The 21,151-nt window shown below is 39.0% G+C and overlaps 1 protein-coding gene across 2 annotated transcripts; it reads left to right on the plus strand.

Moving 5' to 3' along the window:
- The first annotated feature begins 1,088 nt into the window (after window positions 1–1,088).
- On the plus strand, window positions 1,089–19,485 carry SMPDL3A (sphingomyelin phosphodiesterase acid like 3A). 2 transcript variants are annotated; one of them, XM_045544286.1, is made up of 8 exons: window positions 1,089–1,374; window positions 6,547–6,760; window positions 7,630–7,774; window positions 11,560–11,656; window positions 13,577–13,746; window positions 14,211–14,391; window positions 15,685–15,809; window positions 18,891–19,485. In XM_045544286.1, exons 1-8 carry the CDS (start codon window positions 1,263–1,265, stop codon window positions 19,206–19,208), a joined length of 1,362 nt encoding a protein of 453 aa, XP_045400242.1. In that variant the 5' UTR covers window positions 1,089–1,262; the 3' UTR covers window positions 19,209–19,485. The 2 variants fall into 2 exon arrangements, with proteins under 2 accessions (XP_045400242.1, XP_045400244.1); XM_045544288.1 differs by lacking the exon at window positions 6,547–6,760 and having other exon boundaries at window positions 1,162–1,374.
- Window positions 19,486–21,151: the final 1,666 nt, after the last annotated feature.

Here is a 21,151-nt window from a genome sequence, read left to right on the forward strand (position 1 = left end):
GAAAAAAAAAAAGTGAAAATAGCTATTTCTACAATTTTTCTGTTTCCTGTCTTTAAAATGTTTGTACTAGAAAGTCACATGTTATTTTGCTATCCTTAAAGTTGTTCTCCCTCAGTAGCTCACCATTTTTTTTCCTGCTTCATTTTCTCCCATACTCTGGAAGTTGTGGACTGAGAAACTCCAAGGACCATTTTGTCCACCATTGGAATGCATTTTGGTTTTTGAAACGCTTTTGAATCATCCCAAAGCTGAGGCAAGACTTGGACAGCCCTGGCAGGACTTGAAATGGAAACAGAGGCGCCTTGATTCTCATTTCAAAGCCCCTTTTATGAGACTCACTCTCATTAAATTACACAGAGTACAAAAAAAGGTTGTCTTTGATGGGAAACAAATACACTCTACAACATCTTTTAGGAAGTTAGTATTTCTGGAAGACATTTTCTTCTCCAAAGGAATTCCACACCTTATAGAATTTAAGTTCTTAGCTGTATTGTCTTAACGAGGTCAGCATTCTCATAAATGTTAAGAGGAGGAACACAGAGCATAGGACCCAAGGCTCTTTGGGGATTTGGGCTTCTTTGCCAGACTAAATATCTTCAAATATTTTTTGAAAGAGTAAAATCAACCGCCTCTATGATTTCCATGCATCTCTAGAATGCATAGAGCATGATTCTAAGACATATTCTATTAAAAAAAAAACAAAAAAAAACAACACCCGTTGTGTTTGAGCAGTGGTTCTCAAACATCACCATCACGGCTTGTGAAAACGCAAATTGCAGAAATTGCTGGGCTCCAGCCCCAGACTCTGATTCTATAGGTCTGGGTTGGGGCCTGGGAATGTGCATCTCAGAGTTCTCAGGTGGTGCTGCTGCTCCAGAGACTACAACTGGAGATCCACTGCGCTATCCGAAACTTCTGCTGGTCTTGTCCAAATCATGATACTTCGGGGCTTTCTGCATCTCATCTTGCTGAGGAGCCCTATCCATTTAGGGCCTGGTGGTGTATAAGGAAGATGATCTGCGTGGAGTTGGCCGAAGAACATTCCTCCCCAGGCCAGTCACTGACGCTAAGAAGCAAGAATGCTAATGGCTATGCAACGGCCGAAGGTCAGGCTAACCGACCCGCGGCGGAACCTGCCCTTGCACGTGATAGGCTGGGCGTCTACACCGCGTCGTTCTTCTACCTCCTCCCCACCCCGGGCCTGACGGTCCGAGGGGAACCGCGGGACAGCGCGCGTCTCCCCGCCCCGTGCCACGGCAGCCATGGCGCTGCTGGGCGCTCTCGTCTGCTGTCTGCTGGCCGCCTGGTACGGCCGCCCCGGCCTCGGGCTGCCCCTGGCGCCCGCTGGCGGCCGGGGCCCCGCTCCGGCGGTGGGTGAGTCGCCGCGACCCTCCTGCTCCCAGGCGCTGCCGAGCGCTGGGCGGAAGCGCCCGAGCGAAGTCGGGGAAAGTGCGCGGGGGCGGCCGAGGCCCGGCCGGCTGGGCCCCGACGCGGCGGGCGCGGACGGCGGCTGCGGGGCGCGGGCAGGCCCAGGGCGACCGCGACCGAGGGGGCGGGGAGCGGGGTCGTCGCGCCGGGAGGTCGGGGCTGGGCTGGGGGAAATGCCCGCGCCAGTGGGGGCGCTCCAAGGGCGGGACTCCGCCAGGGGGCATTTGCTTGCGTCCTGCGTCCTCGGCGCTTGGGTCTGGGGGAAGGAAGGAAATGCTGCAGGTCTCCCGGGAAAAGGACGGCGGGAGGTGGGCGTCTGCCACCTGCCCCGAACCTGCCCGGGCGGAGCGGGACTGCAGTTTCCCCTTCACCTCTGGGGGGTAGATTTCAGTCGCGCTCAGAGTAACTTCTGCCCTGCTCTGCCGAGTGGCTTTTCCTGCCGCTGCCCCAGTCAGAGGGCGACTCAACACTCACCCCAGGGCCTGTTACAGTGCCAGTTTCTAAGTGTGGGCTGGGACCCGCAGCTCAGCTGCACCTGACTTGTTAGAATTGCAAATTCTCAGCCCCACCCTCGACCTACGGAATCCAAAACTCTGAAGGTGGGGCCCGACAATCCGCTGTTTAGCAAACTCTGCAGGTGATTTTGATAGAGGCTAAAGTTTGAGAATCATTGGTCCAGAATAGATAAATGTTTGATGAGATTATACAATGTCATCTGAGCGTTCAGTTTTAAAAATCAAGACGCCCCCACCTCCCCGACTCCCTTTAAAAATAATGGCTCAGTTAGAGGAAAAATAAAATTAGAGAAGTGGAGAGCTGTCCCTGGGAGTCAGTAGTACGTTTAGTGCTGAAACTTCTCTTTCTGTCTCTGCTCTCTCTCAGGACTTTGGGAATGCTCTGGGCAAATGTCTTCTCTTTGTCGGAAAGCCAAGTCCTCATGACTCTCAGCTGTCAGGCAATCTGAAACAAGAACTGTAAATCTGGTTTCCCAACTGTGGCAAATGTCAGTCATAACAAGATATTGCCCCAATATGTTTATGTATGTTGGTTTCTGCGTTTATTTAAGCTGGAGTTGTTTTACTTTAGTTCCATGACTATTGAGGATTTTGAGATTAAATGTCTCAGGTTGCATGAGGCCAACCGATGGCAAATTCACCTTTTGGTTTTAAGGATCTGGCAGCTGAAGGACCCAATGAACATTTTCTTGGGACAGCTGCATGGTTGAATGACCAACTATTGAAGAGGAAGGGAGGTGGGTAACTGGAGTTCCAAGGTCTGAAGTGAAACTCAGTTTCACAATTCACATTGCGTGTCTCATTTTACATGTTTTCCACTTGATGTGACCATTCCTTCCCCCTCCTCCCAGCCCCAAATGCTTGGACTTGCTTTTAAACATCCAGCATGCCTGGCTCCTGCTTGCTTGTTTTGTGTTTGTGTGTTTAAATTTCTAGTCTCAGCTTTCTGCCCTCTCAAGTTCCTATAGTCAAACACCTATTTAAACAACAACCACATGTCCAAACATAAGAACTATGTATGATTCATGGGTCCTTTAGGATAAACTATAACATTTTCTTTAACTTCAAGATTTTTTGCTATAATTTTGAGCATTTACCTAGATGTGTTGAACACACACACAGACGTTTTTGGAAATCTTTTTAAAGATGGTCTGCAGAACAAGAAAGTAGTTATGATATAGTGAAAACAACTCTGGGCTCTGAGCCAGGGAACCTGCATTGGAATGTGGGCTCTGCCACGGCCCGTCAGTGGCCTTGGAAACACATACAGGCATATGTGCACATACACCTGCGTATAGCGTTTTGTATACAATTCCATTAGGGGTGGGAAGTGAGACCTCCTGAGGTTCGTTATTCAGAAATCCCAGGTTAAGAACCTGTCAGAGCTCTGTTCTTGGATTCTATTTAAAGGTATGTCTCAGTGAGTCTAAGTAATTACCCCCTCATTTCTCTGTCTGGCAATGCTGTGTAGTAGGAAGAGCATTAGACAGGAGAGACTGGTTCCAGGTGAGCTTTCATTATTGAGTCATCGTGTGATCTTGAGGAAATCTTGAAACTTGTCTTCGCCTAAATGTCATCACGTCTAAATAAAGAGTATTTGTTGAAGGCCTGTTGCAGGTCAGGCATATTCTAGATGCTGGAGATATATAAATCCAGGTACTAGATTACATCAGAGGGATATGCCCTTAATACATTTCAAGTTTTGGTTTATAAAAATTGATTCTGTTTATAATCTCATTTTTCTTAATCTTCACAGTATCTCATAAGTAGATGTTGTCATTATCTATTTTCTTGTGAGGCAAGTGAGACTGAGGATATTTGAATGTGAGCACACACAGGCAGTGTGTGCCGTTAAGGCCAACATAGACACTGGAGTCAGACATCCTGGATTCGTATTTTAGATCTGTTGCGAATGATATATGCAACTTGAACTTAATCTCTGTGCACTTCAGTTTCTTATCTGTAAAATGGAAATAATAATGAGTTAATACATGTAAAGCATAAAAAGCAGTACTAAACATATCATAAGTGCTCAATGAATTTTAAGTATTACTTGGAAATGGAGAATTTGAAATTCAACGTTTGCAGTTACAAAATAATAACAGGAAAATTAACATAGAGCTTACTTGGTATCTTATACTTTCTAAGGACTTTACTTCTACTAAGTCGCTTGAACCTTACGTTAGGTACTATTATTATTCCCATTTTACAGGTGAAACAGGTCAAGATAACACAGCTAGATTAGTAGGTGGCACAGCTTGGATTGGAGGTCAGACAGCCTGACTCTCCACTCTTAACCACAACACTATACTTGTTAAGGAACCCATGAAGGTTTTTTTTTTCCCCCCTAGACTCAGTTGCTTGCCACACAGAAAGCCAATTACTAAGACAAGGAGGATTGTCTAGGAAGAAAGGAAATTTATTGTGGAGGACATCATCAGAAAGGTGGAAGGACTGTCTCAATACCCCTCTCTGACTGGTGGGGTCAGGGTTTTACCTAGAGGGGAAATGAATAATGCAAATAATGCATGAAGTGACTTAGCATCATTACATGTTTGGGGTGGAGTGCAGGGCATGCAAGCACAGTGAGAAATCATACTGGCACATACATTACATGATCAAAAAGTGGCAGGTAAGCCTCTTCAGGGTGGAGACTTTAGTAGTGTAATGAGCTAGGGGGTAATATCGGTCATTCTTTCAGTTATGTGTGCATGCAGATAGTGGGGAATAGGTTCATCGTGGAAAGCTGCTTGACTTCTCTGAACTATCGTGTATTTTAAGGCCTTGTAATTAGCTCCTTACTGTTTCTGAAGAACAACTCAAAAGGGATGGGATCAATGAAAGAGAAAATCACAAAGTTCTGGTCAGCAAATCTTACCAGCCTGGGAACTTGAAACATAAGAAAACTGCAAAAAGGCATTTTTGTTCATAGAGCTGGTTACATACTGTTGTGTACAGTTTACTATACCTTAACATTCTACAAATAATAAAAATACCTGTTTACTTTAAAATGAGTTGCATTATCTACTTATACCCCAAGGAAAGGCATCCTCTGAGCTATTGACCATCACTACTTTGTGTGCTGGATAAATTATATCTAAGCTGGCAATAAAGGTTGGGTTATTTTCTGCATTATGAAATAAAATAAATCAAATTACTCTTGCAGATATTTTCAAATGGTGACTAAGTGCTGAGTCATTAGCCGTAAAGACTATTTTAAGTCTACTTTCTTCTGAATCTTTTGTCTACCACTTTTTGTGAACTTAAATATGTTATAAAACTATTACAATAACAATGTTGGGAAGAAACAACAATCAAAAAATAGCTCACCTTTTCCACCTTAACAAATTAACTTTTCACTCCCAGCTTTGGGTTCTATTCAAGTTTTATCATCTTTGTTTAGATAAAAGTTTGCATTTAACTTATTTGCTCTTGCTTCCGGTATGGTATATGCTACTTTTCCACTTCTGATGTGTTTGTGATGTAAATTAGTCATAATCAGAGCGAATTCAAAAACTCAAAGTGTGAAGAAAACTCAATATTAAAACAATTTGAAAATTGTTTATGAGAAGGCAGCAAAATCATTTTCTATGTATGGAAATTATATATAAGCAAACTTGGGGGCCCTTCAAAATGAGGGTTTAGGGTTTGACTCTGTCATTTATTAGCTGTGTATACTTGAGTAAATGTCCTAATTGATCTTGCATTAGTTTCTCAACTTCTAAAATGAGAATCATTATTACTACTTCAGAGAGTAGTTTTGAGAATGAAATGACATAGTACATTTAAATTGCTTATCACAGTGCCTGGCACATGGTAAATGCTTAATATAGAGAGACACTACTATGATTATTTGTTCTACTATTACCTTCAGTGAAAGACTCTTCCTTAAGATGATTTCTGAGCCGTTATGGATTTAAATGGGTTTGGCTTGTTCCTGAAAACCCAATGGAAGCATCCTTCTTAATGACTGCTTCCCTTAATAGTATTAACATTTTATACAAGTGTATGACAGAAGATGTACTTCTACTAAATAATTTGTAAGAACCACTGGGAATTCCTGTTTTTGTCTTAAAGCTAGTACTAAAGATTTATGTTCTTTCAATTTATGTTGAGAGGCAAGGTTATATAAGAAATTGAGTGATCTATAGTTCCTTGTTCTACAATCTACTCACCATGCAATCCTAACAAACTGCACATTTCTATGCTGATTTTCTACAAGAAGAATGTAAATAATTTCCAAAACCTTAAATTCTGCCAAGAGACATGCTATATATAAGACACAAGATGATATTGTCACTGACCTCCTGGAATAATATCTCCATATATTTTACTATGCAAACTTCTCCTTGTTATGTAGCCTTCCTTGGTAGTCAGTATTAACTGAGCTCTTCAGTTTTGACACACATAAATGCTAAATTCTTCCTACTGTTCTTTGAATCCTTATCTCCTCACTGGGAAGGGTTGTATTTAACTTTGGACATATGAACATTTAAATTACTAAGCCTCCATCATAGGCTGTCTCTAGTCTCACTGTATACATTTGTATGATAATTCAAAATCAAAAAAGTAGATTCATCAGCATTTTTTTCCTAATCGACAGGACAATTTTGGCATGTGACGGACTTACACTTAGACCCTACTTACCACATCACAGATGACCACACAAAAGTATGTTCTTCATCCCGAGGTGCAAATGCCTCCAATCCTGGTCCTTTTGGAGACTTTCTGTGTGACTCTCCGTATCAACTTATTTTGTCGGCATTTGATTTTATTAAAAATTCAGGACAAGAAGCATCTTTCATGATATGGACAGGGTAAGTTATTGTAGAAACACTGTGAATTACTCAGTACTTATCCACAGTACCCTCAGTTTCATTAGAATGGTAAATTCCATACAAAGATGAATTATGCCATAAGAATTATTTGGGTTAAAAAAATACTAGGTCAAATGAATCAACATTATTAGAAATAAGAACAATTTTAGAAGTCACAATATATTCTTTTTGGATACAGGCTTAGAGATTTGTTAGTGTTAACAAAGAGATAAGTTCATAAACAGCTGATTTGTATCAGTGTCTTGAGGTGTTGATTAATGTAATAATAGGTATTGATTAAATAATCAAAGGCAAAAGGCAACAGTAGGAATTAACCAGTCATGGCAATTTTGTAAAGCATCATCTTCAAGTGGTATAGCTAGTTCCACATCAAAGTAAAGAGGTCTGTATTTCTTGTACGTGGAATAATGACCATGGCTAATACTTGTAGAGTGTTTACTTTGTGCTAAGCACTGTTTTGATTAATCTATACATGGTAATTTTTTTACTCTTTACAATAGATATTATTATTTTTCCCATTTTACAGATGGGGAAATGAAGGCACTGAGAATATAACTTACCCAAGTATACACAACTAGTAATTGGCAAAACTGGGATTTGAATTCAATCATTTTGGCTCTATAATCTGTGCTTTTAATTGATGTAGCTTTTTATCTCTCATAAATCTTCAATCTGGCAGTGAAAGAGACTGGGACTTTAGGATTTCTGGTATATTTTTTGTATTACGTTTTTGTTAATTTTCTATTTTATAGAATAGAAAATTCTATTCGATAGCCAGGCATCATGCATAAGTCTAGTGGCATTTTATGAAAACTGATTTGTTCTTTATGATTCTGTCTTTTTTTCAGGGATAGCCCACCTCATGTTCCACCAACTGAACTCTCTACAGAAACTGTTATAAATGTGATCACTAATATGACAACCACCATTCAGAGGCTCTTTCCAAATATAAAGGTTTTCCCTGCACTGGGTAATCATGACTATTGGCCACAGGTAAATTTGACATCAAATTCCAAAAGTGCTTCAAGGATTTGTCCTACTAGTAGTGTCAAGATTATGACAATGACGAGCCAGTGATAGGGCATGGGACTGGGTCATGTAAAGTGTGCTCTTAATCCTAACCATCCAACAAGGCAAGGACAAGTGCTCTGGGGACTTTAAGAGGATTCTTTTGATAATTCATAAAGAGTTGTGTCAGTAGTGAGTTTTCAGAAGCAAATTACCCAGTTTGTGGTTATTAATACCCATTTACCTTCATAATCTTTTTCAGTTTCTCCTTTCTTTTGAATAATGTTCTTGTTCATTTGTATTTCCATGACAGGGTTAGCAAGGAAGGTTAATGTTGACAAATATTTACATTTTCCACAATTTCTATTATGTATAAAAAGATCTACATACTCTGATACAAGCTAGATTGTGATTAAAAACAAAAACATAACAAACTACAGTAAGAACCGACAAAGGAGGTCCATGTTCAAATCCTGTTTATCTAATTAAGATGTGATTCAAGGCAGAGTTTGTTCAGAATATTTATTGCCTGATGTAGCCCTGGCTCCAACCAGAATGGTTATTTGATAAACAACCTGTGCATAAAAGCTGGATACCAGTCCTGGTTACAGGGTCCTGTTGTAGTAGTATAGAACCTTAGATTTGTATAAATTCAAGAGATCCCAGAGATTGTTGTTTAGTCCAAGGCTTGGCAAACTGTTGCCTGTGATCCACATTCAGCCTGCTGCCTGTTTTTGTAAATGAAGTTTTCTTGGAGCACAGCTATGTTTCCATTCATTCTGTATCGGCTGCTCTTGTGTTACAATGGCAGAGTAGAGTAGTTGCAGTGGAGACCATATGGCCTATAACTCTAAAATATATATTATCTTACCCTTTATAGGAAAAGTTTGCCGAACACTGGTCTGCATCAACCCTTCGTTTTATAGATGAGAAAACTGAGGCCCAGTAATGTTAAGTGTTTGTCTAAGTTTTCACAAGCCCTTAGTGGCAGTGCCTACATTCCGGACCGGTTCACCCCAGACCTGTGTTCAGTTAGACCAGCGTACTTTCATACATCCCTTGCTCTTGCCTAACATACATAATATTTCCCAAACATGATAATTACTTTCATGCCTCTCTTTGTCCACATTTTCCTCTTTGCTTAGGGTATCTTTTCCGTCTCACGTCAAATGGATGATCAGTGAGGGGTTTGAGGTTTTGATTATTTTAGCTAATCTAACCTGAATATAGTGATTTTGGAAAGTTGCACCCTAGGGCAAACTTCAGTTTCAAGTGACTTCTTGGCCTTGGCCTACCATCTTGAGATGGATGATAATTGAGTCTTTGTGAGTCAGCCTCTTAAACAGTGGTCAACTTTTGTTCCTGTTGAGATGTTAGACCACACAGTACAGAGCATGGGGACTAATGAGCTCCAGGAACCTGAGGTCACACACATTGATTTTATATGCCTTACGTGACAGGCAGACTGGGATAGTGGAAAATATGTGGGCTTTAGAGCCATATCCATTAGAATATAAATCTCTAACCTACCCTGTTTCTAATAGATTGGCCAACTTGGGTGATCCACTTATTATCTGTGATCCATAGATCACTCATTTGTAAACAGGAGCAATAATACCTACCTTGCAAAGTTTTTGTGAGAATTAGTGATAAGATATGAAAAGGACATATCTTACTACCTGGCACATAATAAGCCCTCAGTAAGTGTGTTGTGCATTACTGTAGCATTAAGTAGTGACATGGGATAATTTTCTTGACTCTTTTGAAGATTTGTTTCGTTTTACCTTTGTCCTCTTTTTGTCAAGTCAAATCTTATATTCAAACATATAGATACTATCTAACTTTTATAACATATCCTATTATAAAAACAGCCAGGGGAAATTGGGAAGCCTGTGTAACTTTAACTGTTATTTTTTTTTCTTCCTACTTTATGACTTTATATCAGAAAATCTTCTTTCTATTATTTTACTGCCATCCTTCCACCTCACGGTTTCAGGAATGCCAAATGTAACATGAAAGCTCTACAATAAATTCTCCTAGAGACTAATATCTAAATTTGGAGAACATTAGGAACAAATATTAATACATTTGGTAAGTGCTATTTTTCCCTTAAACCCCCCATGTACATGCACCATAGCTACATAAACATATATATAGAGATGCGTGTTCCCACCCATTATATCAGAAGTAGGTATTAGTGTGGGCAGCCCAGGTATCCCTTCCTTTTGCCACCCAAGGAAGCAGTCTGGGACAGACTGGTGCCACCAAACTTATGGGTGGGTTGCTTCCCATTAAACCTCATTTCTCAGCAGTAGTCATGTCACAGCCAAAAAGGAATGAGAGGGAAACATGGTGCAGTAAACAGCTGGACTTAAGAATGATCATGGATTTAGATCCATCTCTGATACTGACCAGCTATGCCTGAATAAATCACTTAACTTCTCTGGTGCTCATGTTTTTCATATTTAAAATAGGAAAATCTAGAGTGATTTTTATATAATTTTAAGATTTTATATTCTCATACTATACTTTGGCATCCATCCCAAAGTAAACAAATGGCCAAGACTTTGTGGCTTTTCGTTATGTGATGATGATGGTGATGATGATGATGATGACGATGCTTACCAATTTTTAATCAGAATGTAGATTGGCTAAGCTGTTGTATAATTCTCAGACAGGTAACCCTGATCTCTGACATAAACTGTAAATATATTTTGGGCAATTAATTCCAGCTAAAATGTATCCATATTTTTGTCATGTGTTAGGCACATTTCATAAGAACTAATGTGACTTGTGCATAATCTTAAAAAATAACTAAGTGTTTTGATTAATACTGTGAGGGAAATGCCTATTAGAAAATAGGTATATCTTACCAATATACAGAAGGAAATGAGGAAAGTGAAGATGAGGGGCTTCAGTTTTTAAATATAATTCTTTTAAAAATAGAAATAAACATCCAATTTCACAAACAATTTCTGGATTTTTATTCAGTATTTACTTTCTTAAAGTTTTGTTTATTTTTTTCTCTAGAGCTTAGAGTCACCTTAAAGATACTTTATGATAATAAAAATAATGTTTTATACTTACATTATTAAAAAAATCAAAACATATTGATTCAGGCTGCCATAGACTTCTCCAAATCAAAAGCATGTGGTTATAAATCTTCATTCAAGGAGTTAAGAAACTTCGTAAGAGCTTTAACATTTCAGAGGACTTTGTTAAATTCTAAAATCATCATTTGTTCCCACTCCCTGGGCATGCTCCATCAGGCTCTGTAATTCAGACTCAAGCCTGCCTTCAGCATCTCTTTAATGAGCACACTCCTGGCATACCCTGACCATCCTACGACACGAGCTTTTCTCTGTATTTAGGACTGCATGGCTCTATGTCTCTGTTTGTGTCTCTGTTTGTGCCATTGCTTCTGTTTGGATGCTCTTTCTTATTAAATTGATAAAATTCTTGTTCAAGGCTTGGTTCAAATGTTCTCTTCACCTTTTACCCTGACTCCCCAGGCCATACTTGATTGTTCTTGCTTCTGCACCTCCAGGACCCCTCTGATAGCACCCAGCACACTGTCTTATAGTTAATTGATTATATTTTGTCCCCCACTCCCCAAGAAAGTTATAAATTCCTTGAAGACTAAGTCTATCTGGTATTCATCCTTGCATCTCCAAATGCCTAACATAGCAGTCAGCATTCAAGTAATGTTTAAGTTATTTAATCCGTATGTCTTTAAAGTTTCAATGGTGGATTTTATTGTTTGTGGCCAGGATCAACTGCCTGTAGTCTCCAGTAAAGTGTACAATGCAGTAGCAAACCTCTGGAAACCGTGGCTAGATGAAGAAGCTGTTCGTACTTTAAGGGGAGGTAAGCAAGAGACTTACTTATCCTTCTTTTGCTTCCATTTTTATTCATATTGATTAATGACTTAAATCTTTAATGTTTGCTTGCGTGCGCCAATTCTGGAGAGCCTCTGTATACAATGTTTCTGGAGGACAGTGAGTAGTGACATTGCCTGTGACACATGTGGCAAACCTGTTTGTCTTACAGGGAGCTCTTCCCTTCCTTTCCTCCCAGTCAGGTAGGTATGTCCCACGTGAAGCAAAAGCTGAACTTTGGATTTGAATGTAAATGAAAGTATATGTTTCTAATTGGAAAATTGATTGAGAAGAGAGACTGGACACTGACATTTAAACAAGCAGCACAATTGTATAAAACAAATAGCTGATAAAGTGAGGATAACTAAGCTTTTAACATAGACTTTGAGGCGCTTGGAAAGGTGATGCATAATTATTGCACAGGAAAGCCTTCCCCAGGTCATGCCTAAAGGTTCCCTGCTCCAGGGGCTCTCAACGCATCATTATGTAAATCCCTGACATTTTTGTGAGCTTCCCTCAGGTGCCCAGTGGTTAAACTAAGACTTTGGTGATTTAAAATTCTGAGACAAATATTAAGTTAATGCCTAGACTTCTGTCAGTTGAAAGTTTTTCTTTCACTGTTTTTCTTAAACTTTTGGCTTTGCCACTATTTGTTGTTTTTTTTGTTAGCACTCAGCTAATCACAACATATATATGAATTTGAGTCCTGCTGTCTTAGAATTAGGCCATAATCCTGATTACTCTAGGGAACTGCATCTAGTCCTGTACCCTCAGACTTGCAGGGTGCACAGAGAGCTTGTGCAAGTAGAAGGGAGAGCCACAAAGAATGATCACGATTCCTGAAGAGACCCTGGATGCTAAGGAGGCTCAGCTTCAAGCAGACAAAGGCAGGCAGAGAAAAGATGACACATGGAATGCTGGCCCGCAGAATGAGCCATGTGAGTGTCACACCGATACCCATTCCAGTGGTATCTGTCAAATCTCCAGTTAAACGCTAGAGTACCATATTAAAGCTGAAAGTCATAAAAAGCTTTCTGTGAAAATCTTAAATGCAGAAGTGATTTGGAGCAGAGACGCTCTGCATAAACGGCCTCAAATTTTGTCATCCCAGAGTCTCTAGTGAAAACTATTGTTATCTTCTACTACTAGGGCCTAAAGCGCAGCTTTCCAAAAATCACTTCCAACAAATTCAAACCTGTCTGCCTTGCCACTATTACAGTAAAAATCATAAGGTGTTATGACTACAGGGAAAAATAAAGGAAATTAAAGAGGCAGTTATCGGCAGTGATTGAAAGATAAGGAAAGGCATGGATGCTGAGTGGGCCCAGGATAAAGAAAGCTGGGCAAAGAGCCCAATGACCAGCTCTGAAAGTGTCATTGCAGCAGTCCCTTGGGTGTCCTGTCACCGCTGGTTCAGAGGGGGCACTGGGGTGATGCCTCCAAGCCTGTTCTCCCCTGGGATTGGAACAGCTCTGGCTTAGCTGACCTTTTCTTTCCTCAGTGGTCTCCAGCAAGATCCACGTGTGTTGCCATTCTTTGGATTTTCTATTTCACAATTTCTCCCATCTTAACCCAACAGTCATATAAAAGTAGGGATCAATGCATAAATCTTTCTTTTATCAAAATCAATCTCATTGCTTATTGCCCAAACACTTAGTTATCTTTTCATCTGAATACTGGATACAATTACTGTTACCTCAATATGTGAAAGTGACAGCATTGGCCCTGGCACATAGTAGGTTTTCAGTCAATGTTTATTATATCTGATTCTTATCTAATGAGAGCCTAGGTATATTCAGACTAAACAGTGAGAAATGAGTATGAGCTTCCCAACTGTACTGTAAGCCTTAAGAGTTTGCTTTCACAATGTCTGAATATGTCTGTGTGGTGTTTTAAATTGTGTTTATAGGTGGCTTTTATTCACAGAAAGTTGGAACTAATCCGAACCTTAGGATTATCAGTCTAAACACGAACTTGTACTATGGTCCAAATGTCATGACCCTGAACAAGACTGACCCAGCAAATCAATTTGAATGGCTGGAAAGTACACTGAACAGCTCTCAGCAAAATAAAGAGCAGGTATGGCCCACGGACCAAAATCATCAGGGGATAAACAGAAAATTAAATTTGTGTATTTATTAACCTTGGGGCAGACTCAGATATTAATAAAAGTATTAGAATTTGAAGATGTTTTCACATGAAACATGTTATAGACTCACCTCTTCTGTTTCTTTTATTTTGCTTTGCTTTTACTGCTTTTAGGATTAATGGACACCTATTGTTATAAAGAGAGGCCAATTCAAAAAATTGTGACCAGGGTCATAGTTATCTTATATCATCAGGGTAGTATAAATGAGACAAGTATAAAAATAGTGACCTTGATAGTTTCATATTTCATCTTTTTGTCATAAATAGGAGAGATGGGATATTTGCTTTCTAAATTTTAATTAATATACTTTCAATCTTGGGTATCCAAATGTCCTTTAGTTATGATAAATGTGCAAAAATATGCTCATGCATCCTCCTTGTGTTTCTTTCCCCAGGTGTACATCATAGCACATGTTCCAGTGGGATATTTGCCCTCGTCAAGGAGCATCACAGCAATGAGAGAATACTATAATGAGAAATTGATAAATATTTTTAGAAAATATAGTGATATTATTGCAGGACAATTTTATGGACACACTCACCGGGATAGCATTATGGTTCTTTCAGACACAAAAGGTAATGTGATGTTCTGTTTGCATTTCCCCAGTCCAAGAGGCTAGAGCAAAGCAGTGAATATCCACTACATTTACTGATTCAGTACATCAAAAGTTTCATTAAAAAACCTGCTAGCATTAGCCTTTTCTGAGTTACCTTTGATAATTATATGACGAGTGTTCAAATCATAAGGTGAGGCCTGCAACTGAGTTTCAACAGAAGCTCCTATTAGCTCCACGGGGCCAGCATTATTTATTAGCTGTCAACACAAAGGCCTCTGCAACCCTCAGCTACCTCAAAATTTCTTCTAGATCTTTGAGTTTAGAGAAATATTACTATTTGTTATTAACTTGCTAGACTCAAGTTGCTTTTGGTATGCCTTGTTCATTTCTCAAAATTTAAAAAGCAAAGCATATCTTACATAATAATTTTAAATAAAATATATTAAGCTCTTACTTGTAAGCCCTTATTGACATTGTCACTTACTCAGCATTAAAAGAAAAATATTAATAATAGAAGAAGCTCTAGCAAGAAACTGACAGTTAACAAAAGAGTTCTCATTTTATAGTAGTCAGAGAAGAGAAAAATCAATATGCATTTTTTTCAGTAATTGGGGAACATTTTTGAAATGTATCTCTCTCATCTAGAATGAATTGGCTTGGTAAAAATGACCACTTTTCATCATCTGATAGATTTTTTTTAACTTGGGAAGAAATTTACTCCTATAATAGATGTGTATAAAACATGGTGACACTTTAATCAAATTCTTATTACGTAATAATTGGAATATTATTTTAGGTAGAGGCACAGAAAAAACTAGTTTTCTATTTGTATTTGTGTGTGTTATTTGTGATAGACTTGTTTTTTTATTATGAAAATTTTCATATACATAGAAAAGCAGAGAGAATGGTCCAACAGAGCTCCCATGCACTTATCACTCATATTCAACATCTATTAAGATTTTTCCACATTTTCTTTGCCTATCCCGTTTGTATTCTTTTTATTTTTTTCCTGAAGAATTTGAAAGTGAATCTCAAACATCTATTTCAGCCCTATAGTCATTGCTAAAATATATGGATAATTTATATAATCACAATAACATTAACTTAACAAAACCAATAATACTTTTTTGGTATCAATAATAAAAATTCCCCTATTTTCTCAAAATTATCTCTTTATAGTTGTAAGCCTACATCAATGATCCACACTTCATTTGGCTCTGTTAATTTCTTAATCTGGAACTTGTTTATATTTTTAATATAGTTAAATTCAATTTTTAAAAAAATATGTTTATATGCATATGTTTTTTTCCAGGAAGTCCAATAACTTCTTTGTTTGTGGCTCCTGCTGTCACGCCAGTGAAGAGTGTTTTAGAAAAACAGACCAACAATCCTGGTGTCAGACTATTTCAGTATGATCCTCGTGACTATAAATTATTGGTAAGTTGGCAGATTTCAGAGTTGACCCCATATTTATGCATGTCTTTGCAGTTTTCATTAGTTTAGTTGAATGTTTCTCAGCACAGCTATCTGAGATGTATTTTATGTTGAAATCTTATGATGTCCTTTTTATTTTTTATGCTTGGAATATTTGTCAGAACTTTCTAAGTGTGGGCTGGTAACATTAGCCTTTGGGAGGGTGTTTCTTTCCTGCTAAGGATTTCGCATTTATTTAGATGAAGCTTTCATTGGATAGTGTCATATTTGGGGACTTGTATACATATTGAAACTTTTCACTAAACCATATTAATGCCTCTTCTCTGGAATATAATTGTTAAGAAGAGTGTAGGCTCTGGACCTGTACTCTCTCATGGGCCATATTACTAAACTTCTCTGTGTCCCAGTTTATTCCTCTGTAAAATGAGAATTAAAATATTACTGAATTCACTGAGTCGCTATGAGGATTCCATGAACAAATCTATATGTAAAGCACTTAGAAAAATGCTTGGCCCATACTAAGTACTCAGTGTTAACAAAAAAAAAATTATTTTAAAGAAAAAATTTGAGTTGAACATTTATTTTTGAGACAGAAGTTCTCTGGAACATGTTCATGTCTTTATGCTTTAGAACAATTGAGCACAACAGTTTGGCCGTTTAGCTTATGGATACTTCAGTTTGGGTAACTGCCCTTCCTACAAATATAATTTAAAAAAGAATTCACTTCAATTAAAGCTGGGGTTGATATAATTTTACTTTTTTCCTAGACAAATTTAAATAGGAGATGGCTCTGTTATTCCCCATAATAACAGAAGGAGGAGGTAGGGCAGCAGAAATCTGGTTTAATACATAAATATTTGATTATATGGGAAAATATAATAATTGATAAAATAGTCCAAAGGATTTTTTTACAACTATTAGTGACTTTTTTTTTGGGTCTGAACCTCAGATATGTATGTACACACACATATGTCTATATGTGTATATGTGTATATATATGTGCACTGACATGGAAAGATTTTCCCCATATAGCACCAAATAATTTTTATTTTTTTATTTTTTTCTCTCCCCCATTCATGAGTCACAAGGAGCCCCTCCCCTACTAAAGTGTCACTTAAGCCCCCTCTCATGTGACTCTAAGCCCCCCACCATGTGTCACACTGAGTCCTTCCCCACTCATGTGGTCCACAGAGCCCCTCCCCTATCACGTGTCTTGTGTAGCCCCACTTCCATCAGTGTTTCACAGTAAGCCCCCATGGGTCACACATAGGCTCTCCCCCAACACATGTATCACACTAAAGGTCATGTGTCACATGGAGCCTCTCCACCCATGCATCACACAGAGCCCCTCCCATGCTGATGCGTCCCATAGAGTCCCACCTCCCGTCATGTTCACACAGAGCCCAACACCCTACCCACGTGTCACATAGGGCCTCTCACTGCTCTGTCATACTGCATCCTTGCCCCACTTTTGTGTCACATGGAAACTCCCCTCTATCTGTGTTTTATATCAAGCCCTGTCCCCATTCATGTGTCACACTTAGTCCCCCAATCTTGTGTCATACTGATCCTTCCTCCACTCTTGTGTCACTTGTGACCCCTCCCTCTCACAGGTGTTACACTGAGCCCCTTCCCCTATGCATGTGTGATACTGAGCCCCTCCTCCATCTGTGTGTCTTAGGGAGTCCCCCTCTTTGTCATACTGAGTCCCTTCCCCATTCATGTGTCACCCTGAGGCTCTTTTCCACTCACCTGTCACCTGGAGCATCTCCCCTAACATGTCACACTGCATGTGACCCTCACCCACTTGTGACTTATAGCCCCTCCCCATCCGTGTATCACACTGAGCCCTTGCCTACTCATCTTAAACACTGAGTCCCTCTCATGTGTCACACTGAGCCCTTCGTCCACTCATTTGTCATACCTAGCCCCCATTCCAGTGTCATACTGAGTCCTTCCTCCACATACGTCACACAGATCCTCTCTCCCCTCCCATGTACCAAGTAATTTTTAAAATACAAAATAGTTTGTATATTAAGACTTCATTATTTTTTTTAAAAAGCCAGAAAGGTAAGTAGGTATGCATATTCCAAATATTTATGTTTACTTTGTACATAAAGTCTAGAACAACACTATTGTGCCGGTAAATGTCTAACAACTGGCTCATTGAGGGAAAAAAATGTCTTGATTTACAGTGTTTGCCAATTTCCTTGATTGAAATACTCCCATCTTGGACAATTTCAAGCTACCAAAGTGACATAAGCTGACTCACAACATTCCTAAAACTGTGATAATCAGCTTTTTGTGAGCTGGTACAGACTGCCCTCCAGCACGCTACTGATTTATACAAATGATTAGGAATGGCTACCTCTGAGGTTGTGTGAATTGATCCTCACACCTCAGCCTCCTGAGTAGCTGGGACTACAGGTGCGTACCACCACGCCCGGCTAAATTTTAAATTTTTTTTGTAGTTATGGAGTCTCGCTATATTGCCCAGGCTGGTCTTGAACTCCTGGCCTCAAGCAATCCTCCCACCTTGTCCTCCCAAAGCGCTGGGATTATAAGCATAAACCACTGTGCCTGACTGAGTTTTTTTTTTAATCAAGGCTCTTTTTCTTTAAAACTAATTCCTGCTTTGTTTTTATATTTTTATTTTATCTTTTTTTTTTTTTTTTTTTTTGAGATAGCATCTCACTCTGTTGCCTGTGCTAGAGTGCTGTGGCATCAGCCTAGCTCAAAACAACCTCAAACTCCTGGGCTGAAGCGATCCTCCTGCCTCAGCCTCCGTGGTAGCTGGTACTACTGGCAGGCACCACCATGCCCAGCTAATTTTTTGTATTTTTAGTAGAGATGGTCTCCTTCCTGCTGAGGCTGGTCTCGAACTCCTTACCTCAAGCTGTCTCTTGCTTCGGCCTTTCAGAGTACTAGGATTACAGGTATGAGGCACCACACCCAGCCTCCTGCTTTGCTTTTAATAACTACAATTTTAAATTAAGAATGTCACATAAATTTTAATATGGACTCTTATACAGTGCCTTCTATGCCAAAAAATAAACCACACTTTGTTACTGTTTTTAATTATAGGATATGTGGCAGTATTACTTGAATCTGACCGAGGCAAATCTAAAGGGAGAGTCCAACTGGAAGCTGGAGTATATCCTGACCCAGACCTATGGCATCAAAGATTTGCAGCCAGAAAGTTTATACGGATTAGCTAAACAATTTACAATTCTAAACAGTAAGCAGTTTATGAAATACTACAATTACTACTTTGTAAGCTATGACAGCAGTATAATTTGTGATAAGACATGTAAGGCCTTTCAAATTTGTGCAATTATGAATCTTGATCATATTTCCTATGAAAATTGCCTCAGACAATATTATATAAAGCACAATCATTAGTATTTCACAGTTCATGTTCATGGAAAATGTAACATTGCTGTTTCTGAGATCAATTTATGGGAATTTTATGTAAATCTTTGTGAATTACTGAGTTGGCAAGCAGAATTCTTATCTTTAGCATTCTAAATTTTTATTATACTGAATATATTTAAGCTGCCCATTAATAGAATGATGCTTAAATGTAAATATCCTATCTTCAAGTTTATATAATTATATCTAATTTATACTCTTGTTGAAATTGTCATTTATACAATAAAGCAAAGGACTTTTCCCAAAATATGATGAAGTATTCTTAATATGATAATTTTCAATCTTTGAATTCATTCTTGTTAAAGCCTAATGTATAAACTAGGTTAACACTGTTTAAAGGCATAATCTTCTCTTGGGAAAATACCAAGGTCTCCTTAGGGTCATTGCCGAGTCTGTAAAACATCATGGGGCAGGTATTGCCTAGCTTTCTTCCTTCCATGAGTCTTTGACACTGCTAACTTTTAAGGGTGAGAATGTCACAAGTTGTACTGATTGCAACTTCAGTACGAGTGCAAGGCCTGGTTCTTAGTCCAGTGCCCAGGACCTCATAAATAATTGTTGAAATGAATCAAAAGCTATAACTATTTCTCAAAGAAATATGCTAGCAGGCAGTGGTGGAATTTTCTTTGTCATGATATTTCAAGAGAGGATAAAAATGAACTTTTATTTAAGGAGATTGTTTTTAGGGCTCTCCAATGGCTAGCTCAAGCTGTTTCCTGCTTCTAGACAAACTGGGAGAATTACAGTAGAAGAGAGAAGGGGGAGGCTGAGGGACTTAAGGGAAGATAAGATTGTATACGCCAGTACTTTGGCTTGCTGGAAAAGACTGTTAAAGGAAAAAAATTCCTCATGACACTGGTTAGAGATGGTAAGGCAGACTGTATTCAAGGTAGGCCATGGTGATAGCTGTTGGGGCCACTGCAGTGGGGGAGAGAGAGTAGACTCAATTCTGACTGCAACGAGGCCAAGCAGGGGTTTATAACCACGAAGCCCGGTGAGGGTCAGTGGATGGAAAATTACTAGAAGGAAACCTGAAAGAAAAGGGGATTTCTCACGGTACCGACTTGATAGGATCATTGCTGAAGGCAGGCCAGCATGCTGAAATATCAGGGGTGGTCAGATAACAAGGGTGGGAGATTTTTCCTAAACTGACACAATTTTCTCCACATATACGGATTGTTGTGTTAATGTTCCAGGAACTGTCTTAGGTGCTAGTGATACAGCATTCAGCAAAACAAAGACTCCTGCCCTCGGGAAGCTCACTCTGGCATATGCATTAGCGCAACATCTGTGTGTCTGTGTGTGTGTGTGTGTGTGTGTGTGTGTGTGTGTGTGTGTAGCTTAGAGGAAACACTGACTGTCTTTGAGCCACATCACAGATAATAAAAACTGATTTAATAATTAATATATTTTTACACAGTCACCTTCATTACAATGGACTTCATTACCAGAGAACTAATTATTAAATAATAGGGACTGTGATTGTCATGTCACAAAACAAAAATGTCAGAAATACTGACAGCTACATTATTTAATACAAAGATGTCCACTTGTCTTAAATCTTTGGAAAGAATAATGAAATGTTACTAAAATGACTGGTTTGTTTAAAATCATGTAATAATATAAACATGGACATGATTATCACAATATAGAAGAAAAATCTATTTTCTGATTAGTCTCTCTGGCAGATTTTATTATTTCGCTGATCGATATTGAGATACCTGTCTGATACTCACAAAATCCTTTTTTATGGATGTGCCTTGAAAGCATTTATTCTCGGATCACTCAGACCACAATGGAATTGTGGTTGGAACAATGACTAGTGTTCTGGTGAATTTCGCTGTAGTGTTCATTTGTCTTCTTTCCTATTAAGCCTTCAAATTGCTGCCAAGCAGTGTCAAAGCACCATAGCA

This window comes from Lemur catta, chromosome 2 (assembly GCF_020740605.2).
Source record: "Lemur catta isolate mLemCat1 chromosome 2, mLemCat1.pri, whole genome shotgun sequence".
In the NCBI taxonomy this organism is placed as follows: domain Eukaryota; kingdom Metazoa; phylum Chordata; class Mammalia; order Primates; family Lemuridae; genus Lemur; species Lemur catta.

Coding starts and splice junctions, on each gene's coding strand:
- SMPDL3A (XM_045544286.1), top strand. CDS start 1,263: ATGGCGCTGCTGGGCGCTCTCGTCTGCTGTCTGCTGGCCGCCTGGTAC. Junction 7,775..11,559: donor ATCATGACTATTGGCCACAG/GTAAATTTGACA, acceptor GTTTGTGGCCAG/GATCAACTGCCTGTAGTCTC. Junction 11,657..13,576: donor TGTTCGTACTTTAAGGGGAG/GTAAGCAAGAGA, acceptor TTGTGTTTATAG/GTGGCTTTTATTCACAGAAA.